Source organism: Calliopsis andreniformis, chromosome 6, assembly GCF_051401765.1.
Source record: "Calliopsis andreniformis isolate RMS-2024a chromosome 6, iyCalAndr_principal, whole genome shotgun sequence".
NCBI classification, from domain to species: Eukaryota; Metazoa; Arthropoda; class Insecta; order Hymenoptera; family Andrenidae; genus Calliopsis; species Calliopsis andreniformis.
This window is the reverse complement of record NC_135067.1, coordinates 8,109,685-8,130,564: the sequence shown is the minus strand read 5'-3', so window position 1 is coordinate 8,130,564 and position 20,880 is coordinate 8,109,685. Positions and strand designations below refer to the sequence as shown.

At 32.0% G+C, this 20,880-nt stretch overlaps 1 protein-coding gene across 2 annotated transcripts in view; it reads left to right on the top strand.

Moving 5' to 3' along the window:
- The window catches only part of LOC143180226 (unconventional myosin-XVIIIa), a 47,509-nt gene that overhangs the window by 12,301 nt on the left and 14,328 nt on the right, over window positions 1-20,880 (top strand). The window contains exons 4-15 of one of the 2 annotated variants that reach the window (XM_076379799.1): window positions 2,268-2,402; window positions 3,424-3,612; window positions 3,720-3,896; window positions 4,166-4,366; window positions 4,473-4,625; window positions 4,801-5,384; window positions 6,008-6,190; window positions 6,275-6,537; window positions 7,087-7,249; window positions 7,335-7,509; window positions 8,369-8,527; window positions 9,121-9,336. In XM_076379799.1, the coding sequence (XP_076235914.1) occupies window positions 2,268-2,402; window positions 3,424-3,612; window positions 3,720-3,896; window positions 4,166-4,366; window positions 4,473-4,625; window positions 4,801-5,384; window positions 6,008-6,190; window positions 6,275-6,537; window positions 7,087-7,249; window positions 7,335-7,509; window positions 8,369-8,527; window positions 9,121-9,336 (2,598 nt within the window). Of the gene's footprint in view, window positions 1-2,267; window positions 2,403-3,423; window positions 3,613-3,719; window positions 3,897-4,165; window positions 4,367-4,472; window positions 4,626-4,800; window positions 5,385-6,007; window positions 6,191-6,274; window positions 6,538-7,086; window positions 7,250-7,334; window positions 7,510-8,368; window positions 8,528-9,120; window positions 9,337-11,443; window positions 11,506-20,880 lie in introns of those variants that run through there. The other variant, XM_076379802.1, reaches the window with a different exon arrangement.

The window sequence follows — 20,880 nt, the reverse complement described above, 5'->3', positions numbered from 1 at the left end:
TTTCCTATTTATCAGATGGTTTCTTGGGCTGTTCCTAGGATGTTTAATTTTCTTAATTAAAATGTAAAACTGGAAACAACAGTATTTATGGAATGACTTAGTAGTTAAATCAGTGATTTGGAAAACAAGTCTAATAACTTCATTTTGAGATATTTGATCCAAACGTGTGGTTCTGTGCATTTTGCATATCTGAATCTGAGTCAGAGTATATTAAATCCACTTGTTCTCCGTGTGATTTAATGGACTTTGACTCTGGGGTCCAGATATAGTTTTGAAATCATTTGAAAATGGCTAATTTTGTACTTGTACTGTTCTTCAACTCACTGACTCAATTTATTTTTGTGTTGTATATTATTATGCAGGGTGATTCACCAAGATCAGCCACCCAAATTATTTGGAAACCTTTGTATGGGTTTTACATTCACGAAAATTTATTATCGTTCCTTGAAGAATAGTATCTCGATTATTAGTTTCTGGACCCATATATCTTAATAGTTTTTTACTCAGCGTTTAATATTCTTTTCAGTTGTAGAGTCAAGTTTTATACATTACAATTAAAAAATTCTAGGTAAACTTCATACCTGAATAAAGAAGCAAAATAGTAAAAAACTAATTATGTCATTGCATGCCTCTCTTCATACTCCACAACTTTTGTTAAAAATATTTTTCCGTATAAAAAATAGTTTTCAAGTAATTCGAGTGGTAAGTGTTGATGAATCACCCTTATACTTACACAGTGCTATAAGTATCACTCTATATATTTCACTTGAATACAAGTTTCACGAAGTTATTAAAAATATCAACCGAAAAATAGTGAAGAAAATGTGTCATCACTGATAAAAATTGTGGAAAATTTAAAAAGTTTTGATTAAAAATATCGTCAGAAATTATCGTTAAAATTGCCCTGACCCTTATACGAGTCATAGAACTATAAACGCGTTAAGTAGTTGCTCATAAAAAATATCTACATATCATCTAACAGAAAGTACCTAGTGTACTTTTTTTTACAATCAGTCAGTATAATAGTAATTAGTCAAGTAGATCCAGGCATTTATACACAGACAGTCAGATTTGAGTATCAGTGGGATATTCTATTTAGAGTCTACCAGAAGGCAGTATGATGCAAAAAGAAATACTATGTTTGTTTTAAACATGAATGTCAAAGAGTTAGTCGAAATTGCTTCAGAGACTGGCTGAGAAGATGATTAAAGTTGCTTTGACTAACACGGCGGAATATGTCTCAGTACAAGCGTTCGACTGTAACTTTCAGAGGCACTGTCCAAACTGTAACTACATATGTACTTGTATGCCTTTGCTCGTCTTGTTTTAATCTTCCCCTTTCGTTCCGTGGTCCCTTGTTTATACTTTCTTGATTATCTCCACTCTTGAGGTCAAATGGGTGGGGTACCAGTTTTATTCTACATTACCACTCGTGTTATTGCTCTTTTCGTTACCACTTATACTTGTATAATTGTAAAGTAAAGAATTATAAGACGTATAATTTCATTTTCATGATACATATTTATGTTCGAAGATTTAAATTTTAATTTTGTATTATAGATTTCTGATTTATTAACGCTTGTTTTTTAAAAATAAAGTTCCTTTAGTTGAATCTCATTTTTGCTGGAAATACAAATGATATTTTGTAGATTTTAATTATGACATGAATTTAACTTTTTCTAAAAATGTGACTTAAATCGTTTGTCATGCAATAAGATTTATACGTATATTCAGTATTATTATTATATTAATGTATCGAAATCAAATAAGTAAAACACAAATTTTCTGTACTTCTACCTCAGTTGAGTTTATTGATTTTTGAAAATTAGGGGCATTAGCTCGATACATTTTGTTTCCACATTCTTAAACTGAAAAGTAATTTCGTTAAATGTTTTAAATGTATCTGCAGGAGGATTATAGATATTAACTTTTTATGCACTTCATGCGACGAAATATTTGGAGAATTCTGTTGAACGTAAAACAATTAAACTTCCTCATTAATTGATCAAGAACGAGTGCATTTAATAGTCAGTTAATGAGTCTATATATTTTCAACTTTATTTATTCACATTTATTTTTTTATACTTGAAATAATCAACCTTTATTCTGATTTTAATTAAATATTAATTAGCTACAAGAGTAATGCTACATAAAACAGAATTGAATGAAATAATAATTCGAACTTCGATATTTTTATGTTCTTAAATTTATCCTGATGTATAGTACTATTATTTGTACTTTTATCGTAAATATCTGTACCATTGCAGGTACAACCAGTTGCGGAACTTTCAGAATTATCAAGACGCGGAGGTAGCGACGGACAACAAGTTGAGCTTGCAGCTGCGAATATTCGCGGCGGCACGCTTCGTCGGTCCGGTAGTTTGCGGTTTCATGAAAATATGGTAAGTGTTTTGTCCTGTTTTCTTTGTCTTGAGTGCATAAACCACTGGTTCTCAAAGTTCTCCTTGATAAACCTCTTTTAAACGCCTTGTACAAATCCTTTGCTTCTCAACCTGTATACAATCTAATGCAGCTTCTAAGCTGTACAGTTAGTTGCTCTTAATTTTAATTTTGTTGCAAATTGGATTATAGGAGTTGTTGAACAAGTTGTTTGTCTTTAGAATATAATTGTCTTATGTTAGTAGAAGAAATAGATTTATAACTTAAAAATTCCGTCCTTACCGACACTTTTCTGCAGTACTTTGTGTACACCACGAAATCTAACAAAAGAAAGTTTCAAGAATTCTAAATCGTACACCTTTTGTGTGATTTGAAATTCTCGAAACTCAGGCAAAAAATATCCAAATTTAAAAAAATTATTAAAAAAATATCTTATCACTTTGAACATTTTTTCAGTATATCTGACATTATAACTGATAAAAAAAGAAATAGATGAGGTCCAGAAAGAGTTTGAATGTTAATGTTCTTGAATAAGAATCTCGTTTGAATATTTTTGTATACTGTTTCTTTTGTTTATTACTATTTGTTGAAATTTTAGTTCCTAAAATAAAATATCTTCTACAGTTTCGAGTTTCGAATGTTTAAAGATTTTCGAAATCTTACAAAGTTTCAAAATTACAAATTTCAAAAATTAGGTTCGAACCCATCCCCGATATCTAGCTTACTGAAAAAGTGTACTTCTTAGTTTGAGAACCAGAAGTACAAGCTAATAATATTTAGTACATGCGTATGAGTCCATAAGTCATGGTAGTGACTTTGTCTGAACGCATATATGGGTTCATCATACTTCAAGGGTTGGACTCGTAAGAAATACAATCTCCTTAATGCGTTTTATGCGTTTCTCTAACTAATATGTTTATCCATAATGTCTTCTACACTATAGAAAAACTGTACAGTAGTATCTTTCATGCAATAAACATTAGAATAATTAGATTTTATCACAGTTTTTTCATTAATTATTAGGCACGATCAGAAGAACATTTGGCACGAGAACAAGCCTGGTTGAGTTCTGAAAAAGTCTGGTTGTTACACAGAGGTGGTTTTACTCTTGCAACAAAATGTGGACCAGCAGATCCAGATACTGGAAAATTAAGAATTCGTTTAGCAACATCTGGAGAGGAGCTGCTCGTCGACGAAGAGGACGTAGAAAAGGTACCACTTTATTTGAGAAAAGTGTATTATAAAAATTTATATATAAAAAGAAAAAGTATACATATATTATACTATATAATATACTCTTATTCCATTATCATTTACAGGCAAATCCTCCACAGTTTGACAAGGCTGAAGATTTTTCGCAACTACGGTTCCTTAACGAGTCTTCTGTTCTTCATACACTGAGGCAACGTTATGCTAGTAATTTAATACATACTTACGCAGGAGATAGTATGATCATTATCAATCCTGTGGCGCCATTAGCCATTTATTCAGAGAAGGCAAGTGATTCTTCTAAATTAATTACTCGCAGTGAATTATTTTACAATGTTATGAATGTGAAGTGGGCGTAACTAAATAACCTGTGATTCATCAGTGATATACAATTCGTAATTAAACACTGTTTTGTAAAATATGATTCAATTGTGTAATGTGATTCAGTACTCGAACGTTTCCCTTCTAAGCTATCTTTTATGTATATGATACTCATCTAAAAGTTTTCTGCATGTGATTCTTTGTAGATAAAATCTTTCCATTTTGTTCCATGAAGGTGGCACAAATGTTCAGAGGATGTAAAAGCGAAGATATGCCACCGCATATTTATGCGATGGCACAAGCAGCCTACAGAGGAATGCTGGCAACTCGGAGAGACCATTCCTTGGTTTTTCTAGGTCGTAGCGGATCAGGAAAAACTACAAACTTCAAGCATGCTTTACATTACCTTATACTGGCTGCAGGCACAGTTAATAAGGTGAGTAAAAGTATAATATGGTCTTACATAATCGAAAACCGTAGCATGTACGTTTATAGTCTTGAAGAGGAGAATGAGTAATACTAAGTAATTTATGTTTTCAAAGATTCTGACCATCGAGAAGCTCAACGCCCTCTTTACTGTCCTAGAAGCTTTCGGAAACAGTAGGACACACATGAATTCCAATGCAACACGCTTTACACAACTCTTTAGCTTAGACTTCGATCAGTCGGGGCAAATAGCATCAGCTTCATTACAGGTAATGGTTAAATTATGTATAGTAAAACTTTAATTATTAGAACACTCATAGTAGAACCTCGATTATCAGAACGTCCATTACCCGAACTCTGTATTATCTGAACATTCTATTATCCACAGTAACTTTTCTGTCATTCTAGTTATTATTTTGACAATTTTATTTTCTTGTTTTCAAGGTATTACTACTAGAAAAGTCGAGGATAGGTAAGCGCGCAAACGGAGATCCAACTTTCCACGCTACTTATCGTTTGCTTGCTGGTGCTGAGGGTGCTCTGAGAAAGGAATTGCATTTAACTAACTTAGTCGCGGAGAATAATCCATTTATCACACCCTTGCAAAAGCATGAAGACAAGCAACGTGCTATGGTGGAATTTAATCGAATCGTCGCAGCTTTTAAAGTACTTGGTATTTCCGAAGCTGACGTGAAAGTTATTTGGCTAGTACTTGCTGGAATATACCATTTGAGCTGTGCTGGTGCTGTGAAAATTGGTACAAGCTCTCAAAGTCGATGGCAATTTGCTAGAGTCGAGTGTGCAGAGAAAGCTGCCACGCTATTAGGCACTAGCGTTGAGGAATTGAGTAGGATAGTATTTTCATCTAACGGAGGTAGTGCTGGTACACCAAATACTCCGAGACCTGCACTCCGAACACCAAGTCCAACGGACCAGAGCAAGGATATAATGGGTTTTGATGCTCTTGAAGGTCTCCTGATTGGTCTTTATTCGGAAGTATTTCATTGTGTTGCTGCCCTTATTAACAGGTACATTTAGACAGGGTATAAATGTCGCTTGGGAACTCAAAGGACACGCCATAAGAACATTGTAGCGGGACTCTGTTGTGATCTAAGACGCCCACAATGTTGTTGTGTCTTTCTTAAATTAAAAATCGACAGATCGTATATATAAACGATGGACAAACCGTGACTCCTCCGTAGATTCTCCTAAGAAAATTTTTAGGCGAAAAAAACCATTTTCACCTTTTCGCCGCGCATCCCAGTACAAAAGTGTCTCTGAAAAAGTTCGATCTAGGAATGAAATATAGGCCATTCAATTTTTTTCAGAAAGTTATAGCAGTTCAAAAATTAACAATTTTTCGACTCAAAAGTAGTTAGTGACCCTTCAATTTTATGAAATGTATAATAATTAATACTCATATGTATAAACTATTGTTCCAATAGAGGATGTGGCTCTCAAGTATTTGTGATAGGCGATATATGACTCCTGTCAGGACAGAGTTTGGTTACCAATGACTATATAAAAACACTGTTTTCGCTGCGATGTTTTTGTGACAATACTGTCTTTGAATCCCCAAGAGAATCATCCTTACTTATATTATAATAAAAAAGAAATAATAAATTGGAATAATATTGTTGTGCATTGGCAGGTCCATATCATCGTCTGTACACACGGTGTCATCTTTACTATTATGCGATTCGCCAGGTTTTCAAAATCCAGCTTCATGTGGGCGGCAAACAGGAGCTTGTTTTGAAGATCTTTGTCATAATTACCTACAAGAACGCCTACAACTGCTTTTTCACCATACGTCACTGGTAGCACCAAAGGACAGGTGTTCATTTTCACTGAATGAAGTACAGCAATTATGCCATTGTTAAATTATTCAATTCGTGTAACTAGTATGTCTGTAATTCAGGTACGTCCAAGAAGGAATTGATGTAGATTTCGAAGATGATTGTGACGAAGATGGTATTGGCTCCCCTCAAGCTTTAATTTCACTATTAGATCGTGGAAGTTCACAAGGTGCGACGATGCTTCGAACTAGTCAAAATGACCTGAGTGGAAGTAGGCAAATGGAGAAAAAGGGACTTCTGTGGTTGTTGGATGAAGAAACAGTGTGCTCTGGGGGTAGCGATGAAACATTCTTGGATCGACTGTTTTCTTATTATGGAGATCGAGGTATTGAAATATTTATGGTACTAGTTTCGATGAATTATTTTGAAATAGAATTAGGGATGGATTTCTTGAAACCTCGCAAAATTCAAAAAATTTCGAGTTTCGAGAATTCAAAACTTTGCAATTTTTCAAAATTTGAAACTCTCGAAATCTAGGTAAGAAAAAAGTGTTCTAATTTGAAGAAATGATTTAAAAAATACCTCATCACGTAACCATCAATGATATTTTCTGATTTTTCAATGGACATGGGTCCATAGTTATTAAAAAAGAAATAGGTTAGATCGAGAAAGAGTTCTAATGTTAGTATTATTGAATAAGGATTACGTATGTTTGTATATTGATACTTTTTGATTGTCTTTTGTTTAACTATAGATAATCAAGACTTATGCATAAATTTTGTTGGGACTTCAGTTCAAAATTAAATAGTTTCGGGAGTTTCAAATTTCGAAATCTTACGTTTCGAATTCGAGTTTCGAGAATTTAAAAATTAAATTTCAACCTACAAACAAAATATGTACTTATATATTTATTACTTCTTTTCTTTTCTAATAGACCATCAAATGCTTCTCAGAAAGGCACCTGGCAACAATCAATTCATTTTACAACACTTGCTGGGTACTAATCCTGTACTTTACACAGCGACTGGTTGGCTTAAAGCTGCACGGGAAAATCTTGTTACTAAAAATGCAATTACACTTCTACAAGAAAGTTCAAGGTATTTCTAGATTATCCATAGCTAAATAATTTATAAATATTTTTTTAAATTTTCTATAGAAATTTTCCATTTTATTTTAATTCAGGGAAGATGTAAGCATGTTGTTCGTAAGTGCTCGAGGAGCTGGAGTTTCTGGAACTCTATGCAGTTCAGTTCCCGGATTAGAAGGTTCGCAGTCTCTGAGAAGAGCTTCGAGTATACGTCGGACGTTTACTGCTGTGAAGAGAAAAAATATTTGCTTGCAAGTAAAATTCACTGTTGTAAGTATACTTATATAATAATGTTCTTAGTACTAAGTATTAGTAATACTCTAACATAATTTGTACATACAATCTAATTTGGATATAAAATTGAAGATATTCCATTTTCTTTGTCTGGTTTGATTTATAATTCAGCGAATTTTGGATAGTAAATTATTGAGTATATTTAACGAATGTATAAATAGCAAATAGATATTTAATTTGAACAAAAATTATTTAATTTCACAATTAAAACATTTTATAAAGCTTTGTCTTTATACGTATTATAGTTGTGTGGGCCGCAGACACTACTAACATTTGTACGATAAAGAGGGGGAAATCTTAGCTCCCACGGGTAATTACACAATCTAGATCCTGTGAAAACTTAAAAATCTCCATCGTTCCACATGCATAAATTTACACACGAAATTGTGTTCCCTACTTCTTTCATATTTTCTGTTCGATCGATGTTCACTTAACTTTATTCGAAGCAGAATTTCGTCAAAAAATATTCACCACTTTTTAAATTTATTTTTGCATGAAGAAACTTACTCTTCGGTTGTATTATGAATGATATATTCTACCTTCTATGAATGTGTATTAAAGATAAAGTCATTTATCATATTACTTATTACGTTATCTTCTATGCAGTGAAATAGCTGACGTAAGCTTACGAATATCATAACATATTTACGAGATACATGCAGAGTGGAAAATGTTCATTGAAGCTACTTCCACGCTCTTTTGGCATTATTTTCTGTTTTTATTATTTATACTCATTATTGGTTTGTCGATAGAAAAGGTAGAACGTGGTTACTAATTTAATTAAGTGTAAGATATTTATACAGAGTAAAAGAAAAATGTAAACTTTCATTTTCAGGATGGACTCGTTGAAACTTTAAGAAGAACACGCGTGAAGTTTATCCATTGCGTACTACCGCAACATAACTCTGGTTGTACTGACAATAAGAGTTTATTATCTGCAAAATCAAATCAAAGTGAAGACAATCTCATCAATGTACCTCTTTTACGATCACAGGTAAGAATACATTATTATTTATTATAAATATTACGATAAATTTTAGACAGCAATCTTACTTGTAATAAATATATATCTATAATTTTTCGTTTCTAAAATATTCTTTTCTCCCTGCTAAGTTTTAATAGTTGCATTATTCCTATCTATAACAGTCGTCGCTAATAACCCACAGTTGATATCACGTTAAAATTCATTTAAAGAAAAATACGTTCACACAGTTGAATGAATCATAGTTTGTGCATTAGATATAGATTTAACAATATACTTGGAACACATTCAAGTGCTGCATAAAACAGTATTAAATTCTAAGAACGTGCCAATTTACAAGTGTATGCAAAATCTTAAAATATTATATAGTGATACATTGAATATTTTTAAATTTGCCAAGATTAAGATCACAATGTAGCAAATCGTAAAATGTTGGCACGTTTTCTCTCTAAAAGATCTTTGAATTTGTAGGAATGCATAGCTTAAAGAGATATCTGTTATGTTAACTATACCTATAATTATTATAATAGTCTATTATTATTTTGTAAGATACTAAGCTTTAAGCTTCCATCGTATTATACTAATAAATGGTTGTCTCTGTCCAGATTCGTGGAAGCCAAATAATTGATGCAGTCCGGTTACACAAAGTTGGATTCCCTAAACACATGGCCTTGAGTGAATTCAGAAGACGATTTGCTTTATTGTCAAATGATGTTAACGCGCGACCAGGTAGTCCTGTAGCCGATGAACGCCGTGCAGTGGAGGATATGCTGCTCACTGTTGACGTTGATCTAGCTTCATATCGAGTTGGTCAAAGTCAGGTAAGTCGTGCTTGTAGTTCTTTTTATTTATCTGATTTATGTGTTGGGATGTCAATTTGACATTTATATTAATTAGACGTCTCTAATAGCAAATTTGATAATATTAAAATGCCTTAATCAGTGATCCCAACTTAAACAAAAATTGGTATTTATTCTTTCTCATATTAATTTTAATCTGTACTACTTTTATTACCTGACGCTGAAACTTGTTCTATTACTATTATTCATGATTGTGAAGCTGATTGTTATTTACAATTATCTAAAAATTGTCACCCACATATGAGTAACAAGGCAGTCAACGTGTTAATTAAATTATGTAATTTTCTCCAACTAAATTTGATATTATATTAAATAACAGTGGTAGCTAAAACCTTATTACGCTAGAAATTATATTCTGCCTATCAAAAATACTCGAAAGCTACAGCTTCTATTGAAATGGTATTTTATATAGTAGAGGATATTCGATAAGCGTGAGAAATTTAAAAAAATGATTCTAGATGCTAAAATAGAATGAAAATCAGCGATAAGAGATTAAAAGACACTTTGTTTCAGAGTTATTAATTGTTCTAAAACCGTTTGAAGTTCTCATGAAATGTGTCTGATTTGGTACTTATTCTACTGCCGGTGTATAGTGGTCAGGTCAGACGAAGCAATGTCAGTAGAATAACTAAGTCAAATATGTCAAGTCAGACATATTTCACGCGCATTTTGATATAGGTTTAACAATCAATTACTCAGAAACGAATCCTTAAAAATAATTTCATTTTTGATTTTTATTTTAATTTGATGTCCAGAATCATCTCTTTGAAAATTATACCCACAAATATAATGTAATACTTATTACTCCATTACAATATATTAAATAATGTCGAATACCAATGTCGTTCCTTCACTGATGATATATACAGAATTTTAGGTTTGAAAGAATCTTCACAAAAGATACTTCTTAAAATCTCTTTCAATTATTCATGAGTTCTGAAAGATATTTGCAAAACTTATTTATGGAGTTATTTTTAAAACTTGGCAGTGATCGAATAGAGTTCATATTCAGGCATAAAAGTGAGATGTTTGAATTTGGCATGGGAAGTAGTTGGAAACAAGGAAAAGTGGGGCAATGATGTGCAAATAGGAGTAAAGTTTATAGAAAGTAGAACTCCAAAAATTTGAAATGGATATTCGTAGATATTCAAATTTCGCTATCTGATTCACATAAGAATAATCTCATTATCTGTTAACTAATAGCTTTGGCACAAATTAATCTCGTTACCTTAAGAATAATCCTGAAAATGATTTCAATCTTTTGCTATTAATTTATTAAACCATATCTATTGAAACTTCTTGTTCAATTAGTTAAATCTTAACTAATAGATTTGAAAATCTCTATACACGTACATTCATCGTGAAATTCACTAAATAATATATTATTCGCAATTCTGTGAGAGTTTACATTGTATAGAACTTCCTATTGCTAGTAGCTTCGCTACTCCGTTTTTCTGTGTCAGGAGAATTCATCATTCATTGTTATGCAAAACAAATAGCCTGGTGGTCTTAAAACTAAAGATGACAGACTGATGAAAGAAAAAGAAAAGTACGTGCAAGGTGAAACACTTTCGCAATGAAAAGGCCTGGGGGTACATAGAGTTCTGTGAACAGGAGAGACTGTGAAGAGTGCAATGATTTCTATGTGGGCCACGAGAAAGTCATAAGCGCGTGTCGCTTTTTTTAACAGACACATTCGCCCCTTTTGCACTCTCACGGTTGAAAGTTCTTCCAAACGTGTCCTGCAATTTTGAATTTATACATCTTGACGCTACTCGAAGATGTAGATATGCAGGGAAGGTTCAGCATATTTCGAAATAAAATGTAATACATCACATCTGGCACATTTGTGTAACGCAGTACTGCAATTTGCAATGAGGACAGCATTTGAAAGGGATGAAACAAAATTTATATGAACGTTGAACTGTTTGGCCTTGTGCTTGAATCTCGTGATGCAATAGTACTTGAAATAAACGGTGCTAGTATTACTGATTCGATTCGACTGTTTATAAACAGCGTTCGATCTCTTGCGTACAATCATGTTCAGTATTCTATAACGCCCCGAAGGTGTATGGCAGTGAGAGTCACAGAGCCCCGAGGAAGAGCAACTTTCCTCCATACATGTCGAAGGTGGGGGATTCGTGTAACACGCGGTTAAAAATTCAAGCTGTAAAGTTGAACGTATCTGTAGATATAGTGCGGTATACTTCTATAACTCTGATATTTTAAAAAGGAAAAAGAAAGTATTAGTAGTCATAATATCAGTCCCTTCGAAGTAAATCGTTTCTTTATGGCACAACTTTCTTTACCATAAATAACAGAAATCTTTCGAATGGATATGATATAGGAAATACCCTGTATATTATTTATTGTAATATTCCTACACAAGAGTGCCTTAAATATACGTGAGAATTATGAACAGTGACAGTAAAGAAATTTAAATATAAAACAAAACAAAAAATTATTGAGACTTTATCCTGTTGTTGGTATTTGACATATTTGAAAATTTAGAAGAAATTATAGATTTAAAGTTTTTTGAATTTTTAGTATTTGTAAATTTTGAAGTCCTTAAATTTTTGAAATTATAATTCCTTCCAATTTTTTAAAAGACATAACAGATAAAATATAAGAAATTGCAAATTTATAGAGATTATTAATTCCAAAGAATTACTATAAAGCAGAAGTAAGCCGGACAAATTATCGCAGAACACTTTTTTTCGGTTTGAACTCATTTTTTCGTGTTTTATATAGATACATTACAACATCCTGTATACGTGCAAAGAGAAATATAATATCGATATTACTTCATGCATGTAAAATAATCCTAGTATTATATGTGTGCGTGTTATATTCGTATCATTAGTGATTTATTTTCAGAACTTTTTAACGTCGTACTTTATTTTATTTTTATAACATTATACTATTTCTACTATTAGTTTTCAAGCCCTATTCCATTACAGTGTTTTATGTATAGAGACTTGCATTTTATTCTTTTTAAGCACGGAATTCATCTCTGAAATGGGTACCATATATTATGGATCGCCCTGTACATAGGCCTCGATAATCAGCACACGAGTACACATATTTCTCTGTTCTGCTTCCTACTCCATAAAAAGGGACTTGTCGATATGCTACGCTCTACAATGTCCGTAGCTTTCTGTTCACCTGTCGTATCTTTCGCTTGGCATCCTCACGTTATCGTAGTCTTCTTGCAGTTTTCAAACATTTTTTCTCACTTTAGCTGAAATGAAATAAATTCAAAATAATATTTACAGAATTCTTTCGTTATTTCTACTTTAAAGATAATTAAGAAAAAATCACTTTAGTTTGCTACAAGATCGGATAAATCATTAAAAAATAATCTTTTGTTTTGTAAAAATACTTTGAATGCACAGTGGCAGTAAAAAGAATTTCAGAAATTAAAAAACTGATATTGTTTTACACATATAAAGTATAAAGTAACTATACTAAATGCTAGATGCCTTTTGTCATGGTGGTATTAGCAAATCGTTTTACAGCAGTGAATAAGGGATACAGGTAGTTTCTTCTTACAACATTATAGCAGTTCTGCTATCGTTTAACTTGTAAACTTTCTTTTAATCAGAAAAAATCTGAAACTCCTTTCTATCAGAATCGGTGATAGCAAAATTAGGTATCTGCAAGACTATTTCAAAAGACAAAAAGATTATTTAAAAAGATATTTTTAAAATTATTTCATTAGTAACCAAAGAACAAAATAACCCAGCAGGATTATTCGAATTATTTTTACAATAATAACAGCTAACTGATTCAGTGTTTGACTATGTAAATATTGAAACTTCTAATTATTCAAGAATTTCTGCCGACCAAAGAACTTGCTTTATTATTTGTTTAACCGTTTCTTGCTACTTTGAGGACCTACCGCGACAACGTAATGCAGTTTGCCAGTCATTAAATAAAACACACCGAGCACGTTCGTTAAGATGAAAAAAATCTCACAATTTCATAACGCGGTCAGAGTTCTTTTCTCTGATTCTCTCTCGTTCTTCCTCCTATGTCGTCTCCTTTCTCTCGTTCGACAGTAGGCCAGCGGACATTCTCGGCAACAGCTTTCCAATACATTCCCTGTCTGGCTTCCAATTTCTCGATGCAGTTGCCATCTCTGCAAGATCTGCCAGTTGGATTGAATACGCGGACCTTTTCTATAAACATGGGAAGAATAACTCTACGACATCGCTTTCACGAAACTCGTGAACTTCCGCGTTGGTCTACCGACTCTGCATGAAATATTAACATTACTTATCGGGACTTTTTATTGAAAATGTTCTTCGTTCTTCCTGTTTGATCAGGATGTCTCTCAATGAATGTAAAAGATTAACGTATGTTCTCTTCTTTATTGCTGTCACAGTAAAATTGTATGCTTGGTAGACAGATATACGAAATTAAAATGATCATTTGCTGCAACAATAATACATTTCAATAGTTACCATTTTTCAAGACATAAGGCAATGATATTCTTTCGCGCAAGAACTAAATTCTGTTTTATAGTAATAATTCAAAAACAGTTATTTTTTTAGCTGTATTATTATTGCAACAGATGGATAAAAATAAAATAAAAGAATTGGTAAATTAGCGAAGAATTAAAATTATAAATAGAGTTTAGAAAAGAAATTGTTCCTCCTGCTGCAAGAACAGTTTTTTAGTTAGTTGTTAGTTTGTAAAAAAAAAGTTAAAAGCTGAGAAGTAGAAAAATTGCTATAATTGTGGGTGCAGACGCCATATTCCTTATTTTCTTTTTTTATTATTATAGAGTAGAGTTGGGGAATGTCGCAGAATAATTTATTGGAACTAATATAACAAACAAAATGTATAATTTAGTATTTAAGCTATATAAAATGTATAAAATGATCCCAGGAGAAGTTTTTGCTACTAACAACATGCATTTATATGTATAGGTATCTAAGTTTGTTGATTTTAACGATCGTTCGGAATTTAGTGTTAAAACATTTAGATACGTCAAAAGTGGGTAATTAGTTTAATAGGTATAAAGTTTAATAGGTAGTCATTTTATAAATACTAGAGATTTTATACTAGTGTCGTGCAATATTTCTGATTTCTAATTCATCTTGTTTTGCTTTATAGTAGATACTTTTATGGCAGTAATTCTAGTTAAAAATTCTCGCGAATATCATTCACACTCATGTGAAATGGTATTCATACATTTTTCGTTATGAAACTGTGATAAGATATGGTAATACTACTCAACCAGAGTTATTTAAATTTAATATGTCTGTATGCATAATCACCATAAATCTTCTCTATAAATGAAGCGTAACGTCTGCCTGACTGTCTGTCTGTTCGATCATTAAAAAATCGGGGACTATTCAATCAATTCCAACACATCATCAATAAAAATTTCTGTTATAGACGTTCAGATTGCAACTTTACAGGATTGAATTACGATGAGAAAATTTGAGAAAGTCGAATGGTTGACCATCATATTTCATAGTAACACTATCGCATCTCATGATTAGTTTCGTTTCTATCAATTCTGTTTTCACGTTTCTGTGTGATATTTACCGCAGAATATTTCAAGGCCTTTGCCACCACACTGCATCGTTAGGTCTAGGTTGAATGTCTTTCATATGATCAGCTGTAAGGAGCATTCTCTAGACTGTGCCTTGGAACCTTTCTCTATGAAAGCAGTTATTAACAAACACGGTAGATGAAGAAGAATAAAAATGAATTGAAAATGATCCAAGTTAAATATTAGAATAATACGATAAAATTTCAGTACTTAAATAAGGGAGGGAAATAAGATTGAAAAAATAATTTCCACTCTCGATTTTTTGTCCCACAATAACAAGCCATGCGTTTAAACAGAAATGTTTAAAGCAGAGGAGTCGGTAAACTTAATGAAGAAGAAGAAAGCAGACGGTCGTCGATAACCATTGGTCCCCTCATTTATATTTCAGTAAGTGTTGAATCAGTAATCAACTGAGCTGACTTGATTCAGCGCGAGCAATTCGATAATGAAATATGCGACAAGTGGTAAAAAAAATAAGATTGATGCTAATATGTGTAGTGTCATTATTTAAAAAAAAAACTAGAAAAAACTCAGGAAAGAAAAAAGATCAAAATAGGAAATATAACGAAGGATTAGATTTTACAAAATAATATGTAAAAAATCTAAACAAATAATTTATTAATTGTTGATCATTTGTGTAGACTTCTATTTTTGAAATTTAAAAAATTTCAATCGGTCAAATTGTTCTTGCCAAATTTCTTGTGGTCTTTTTATTATAGAAACCAAACTGGTCAACTACATTCTTTGCAAAAATGTTCAGTTTATAATACACATCAAATTTTATTAATAGTCAACTTTTCACAAACTGGGAAATTTACCTGAAAAATTGTATCTAATGTCACAAAATAGAATTGCTAAAAATTCAATACCTCAAGAACAATACTAATCATTTTTTAAACAATACAATGTATAGTATCACATTAGTTCCCTACTTTAAGTTCAATTTTATAATACGTTATTTATTGTATCGTCATTTTCCTCTGCTTTGAGTTTATCAATTTAGCACTTGAGTAGGTCAGATCTATCGTATGTATGATTGAACAGACTTCAGATCTTTATAAAGCCAATTAGCTCTAATGAAAACTAGGCAAAACATTCCATGAAAGTATGTGTGTAATTAAGGGTTAAATCAGATTTCTCTACGATTGCCACTCTATCACCTCTTTACAAGTCATATGAGCCGCTAAGATAACAAACTAATGAACTCCACAAAACGAAAAGCAAAGAAAAGTAACGATACCATGAATAATTTATTTTAAAATTTAACTCAATATAAAAAAATGTAGTGATGTACCTAGTATAACGAATTATTTAAAAAATCAATAATTTTGTTCCTAAAATATGGAATTTTTGATAAAAAATTTAAGATTTGTAAAAAATGTCTCGAAAAATATGTTAAACGTTATTTAGCAACCATATAACCAATAGATATAATCATGCTTGAAAATTGGGAAATGTGACTATTAATGACTATTAATCAGTCACTTCGCCAATAAAATGAGAATTTGCACAAAGAGTGGAGTTTTTTACGTTGGCTTCTAAAACTCTCATATTTAATTTTTACGGGGTTCATTACACTGTGCACAGCAAAGACGCAACGTGGCATTAACTGCTGTCCATGTGCATAGCGGCGAAGTAGGAGAAGCCCGTTTGACTCGCAAATAAAGCTTAGGCAAGAGTGTGTTAAGTGCCTCACAGCCTCGGGGCCAAACGACAAACATCTATCAGGATGCTAAAGCGTTTCTCTTCCAGGAATTGCTCGAGTTCACCTCCTATTGGCATCAGTTTTTATTCCCACGGTAACGAGGAATTGATAATGAGAGCTGGTAGAAGAGCTACCTGACTCCACCTTTTATTGCGTGAAAAATGAAAGTTTTATCATCTTCATTATAATTCAGTTGAGCTATTAATTATTAATATTAGAATAATGAGAGGTTTCTTAGTGAAGTGTCTTTTTTCATAAATGTTTTATAGAAATGAAAAGCAATTTGAGTTGGATATAATACTGAAAATCATAGAGTAGTTAAATTAACTAGCTCGATCATTAATTGTGTATAATTTATTGTAACAAGTATAAATGAAAAGCATTTCCTTGAAGCATGCACATTTTTTTTTAAATTTATTGTATTAAGGTGGAGACAGGTATAATTATTAAGTGATTCTAACAGGCTCTGAAACAGTTAATAGTTCATTATTATTATTTAGTATTATTCAGTGTAAAAGGAGATAAAATGTCACATAATTCACTTAGTGAATTATTTTTTTAAATTATTTACGTATTTTACATATCTCTATAAATTCATCACTTAATGAAATAAACAAATTCTACATGATGCCAACTGCCAAAAGTTAATATTTAAAGTTTCAATGAAGAACTTTAATAGAAACCAAGATTTCCTAAGTTTATCATTATGTATTTAATCCTCTAAATTTAGCTATCATTTCTCAGTAATTATTATTCCAGTACTAACCATAAATATTAATCACCTGAAGGTCACCTAGTTTTCAAAAGTTTAAATATGGTAGTACCTAGAAACATGGCAGCATCATTTCCGTCAGAAATATCGATTAATGACATGACCATAAGAACACATTGGTAAATAGAAAAAATTAGTTTTTCATAAATGAATGGTGCATTCTACGAGTCACTTTTCGCCCACATACAGCTGCAACTCGACAGATGATTGCTCATAAAGGACGTCTCGCTGCTGGTAGCAATAAGGCTGATGCAAGAAAGAAATCACACGCTACAGCAAATTTAAATTTCTATATTTTCCATTACACCTTTGCGACACTGTCATCTTCAGTGAATTACTCAGACGTTTCTTGCGAATCGCGAGTAATTGAAGTGCCTCGAAACTGTAAATGAATTTTACATTCTTTGTAGATGTAAGTGGTTTAAGTTGTATTATCTTTCACCTTATTTGTCCTAGAAAAAATGTTAGCAAGTTGTTAGCAAGTCATAAAAATCGAATGATTTTTATAAGAACCGAAATTTTTAGTATCGGATGCAGTCCCAATACATCGTCGTTCACGCAGTCGTTCACCTGCTGCACGTTGTTCCATCTCGTTTAGTCTCGATTCACAGTTCTCGTTAAACGTTTTGACCGAAAAATCTATTGAGGTGTGAAAAACTTCGCTACTCTCCCCATATTAGTGATACATTCCTGTTTAATGATGGAATTAATCGTCCTCTCGTGTCTGTTAAATAGTTTAACATTGTAAGCACTCGAAGTTTCCAAAATTCTCGTAAATTTTCTACGCGAATGTACATTGTTAATCGTTTATTAATTTTCGAAAAAATTATACTCTACGACCAATTTCTTTCATTAAGTATTTTAAGTATTTTACCATACCATGTAAATTTAACGAAAATTATTAAATAATTCCAAATTTTTGCCAGTGGCGTATATCCTTCATCTTTCATAACCTAAAATCACAAAAATTCCCTCAAGTAAATCAATAATACTATTATTACTGAGGGACAATAACCAAATAAATAAATGCTACATACCTAAACGCAACAAGTAGAAATTCTAAAACACTCTAAACATAATAACGAAACCGTACTCTTATCTCTCGCTACAACTGTTACTCCTTCACCCATGAAACGTCTACAATTAAACTTTCTTTGGCCATCACCTTACGTGCCACACGCTACTAAGCAAGTAATTAAAATTTTCTACACCTCATCGCCACTAAGAACATTAAGAACCGTTCGTTCCAGATTAACCCTTCGACTGCTGCAATTTAAATTCTCTGTACGCCCTGCGCGCGGAAATCGCCTAGCCGTCTCTGTTGACCATATATGCCGACGCCTATGGGCGTTCTTCAACTTACATTATCCACCCACACGCCTAAATGCATCTGTAGTTACCGAAAGGGTTAGTAAAGCACGATCCATTTATTGCTACTCGAGCTTGGTTCACGCAAATCGAAATAGATGGGAGGGAAAAAAAGAATTAAGGAAGGAAGGGGATTCCTCAGCCTCTTCGCTTGTGCATACGAGTTGGCGCGCGAAAGAGAGTGGGGGTATACAGCTCATAGTAGCTGTTAGCTTCAATAACGGTAAATACGAATCGAGCTCGAAGTAAAGTAGCGGACCATGCGAGTGCTTTCTCAATGATACTGGGTTGAATTATCATGCCCAAACGATTTCTCTCTGAATGGATACTGTGAGAGCGTTTCGTCTGATTATTCTATCGTAAAGATACTTTATTTGACGTTCAATGGAATGATATGCGAATAGCAGGGTGTTAACAGGTTTTATTTTAATGGTGGAAAATCGATGTCGTAGGCGTTCTTCTTTCATGATGTGCGTGTTATGCGTTCAAATTACTTACATTTTCCTTGACGAGAAAAACTGGTCAATTCGTTCCTTGTGAGATCGAGATACGTGGATTAATATTGCTGGTGTGGCAGTTTTATGTGTCTTAAAGACACGTTTCAGTAGCTGAAATGATAACTGATGTTTTTTTATATGGAAGTTGGTATAAAACATATTTAATTTTGATTTATTTTTATCGATAGCAGGGTAGCCATTTTGTTCAGCAACTTCTTGCCATTGAAAAAATATGTTGCAATTGATATATTTAAGTTCTAAGCAGAGTAAGTAGGTATGCCTCACGTTGAGCAACAAGTCTTTAATTTTAGTACAGGATTATCTTATTTTTGTTTTTTACTTTCTTTGTAACAAGTAGTTCATGTGTCTCTGATTTGATATAATTAATAGAAAAAAATGACTAAAAGAAATATGTATAGGTGTCAGAAATGCAGTTATAAGTTTATAAAACCCCTAGTTAGTATATAATTAGTTATTACCCTTTTTTATTATAATGTTATAATGTTTACTCTAAACAAGATACTCTAGAAAATACTGAGGGTCTAAAAACAATATAGATAAATAATATAATATCTGAACTTACTTACATGTTAAATATATGATGATTATACATATCTGAAGCTTTATTATAAATTCTTAACAAAGTACAGCATCACAGAAACAATTTTCATATTTTTCTAAAATACTAAAAATTCACAAATCCCAAACATAAAAATATATAATGGAAGAGTAAGAAAGAAAATAAATTATTACAATTAATCATGTACATATTGCAATAAATACTATTAACGAATTCACTAAATAGAACATTATGAAATTAAATAATTTTTATAAAACATTTTATCAAGTCATCTCGACAAAAATTCAAATCACATTGATTGTTCCATCGATTTTAGTGTGAGCTACAAGAAGAATCAAAATTGAAGGAAGAACTAGAAATTTTATTCAGTGTTTGCTGTACATTTTACGTAAATATGTTACAAAATAAGTGGAACGCGATTGTCATATGGCCTATAGCCAAGGATTGAGTAACATTATAGTAATAAATTGCAGTAAATGGGACAGTGAATCGTTTATAGTAATCAAAATTACAGACATTTTAACCGAAATTGCACTATTGAATAATATTAGTAGCATATAGAATAAATCGGGAAATTAGTTATCCATATATTCTTACAAAAATTAGAGAAATTTTCACATAATGAGTTACAACATGGAATTACAAACAATATTCCAGAGTTGTTTCAGCCCGAATTAGAAAGATTTTAACCATGTTGAAAATTTCATTTTTAAATAACAAAAACGTGTAAAATAAATCTGAAAATTAGTCATCTACTACATAATAAAAACCACAAAAGTTACGGAGAATATATCATAGATTAAAATTAGACATTTTAACCGTGTTGAAAATTCTGCCATTAAATAACTCAATACTAACACACAAAATAAATCTGAAAATTAATTATCCATGTATTATTCTAAAAATCACAGAAATTCTTACACACTAAGTTACAACACAAAATTAGAAAAAAAGAAGTTCCAGAGCAGCTTCAATGATAATTACAGAGATTCTAATTGCATTGACAATACCCTGATT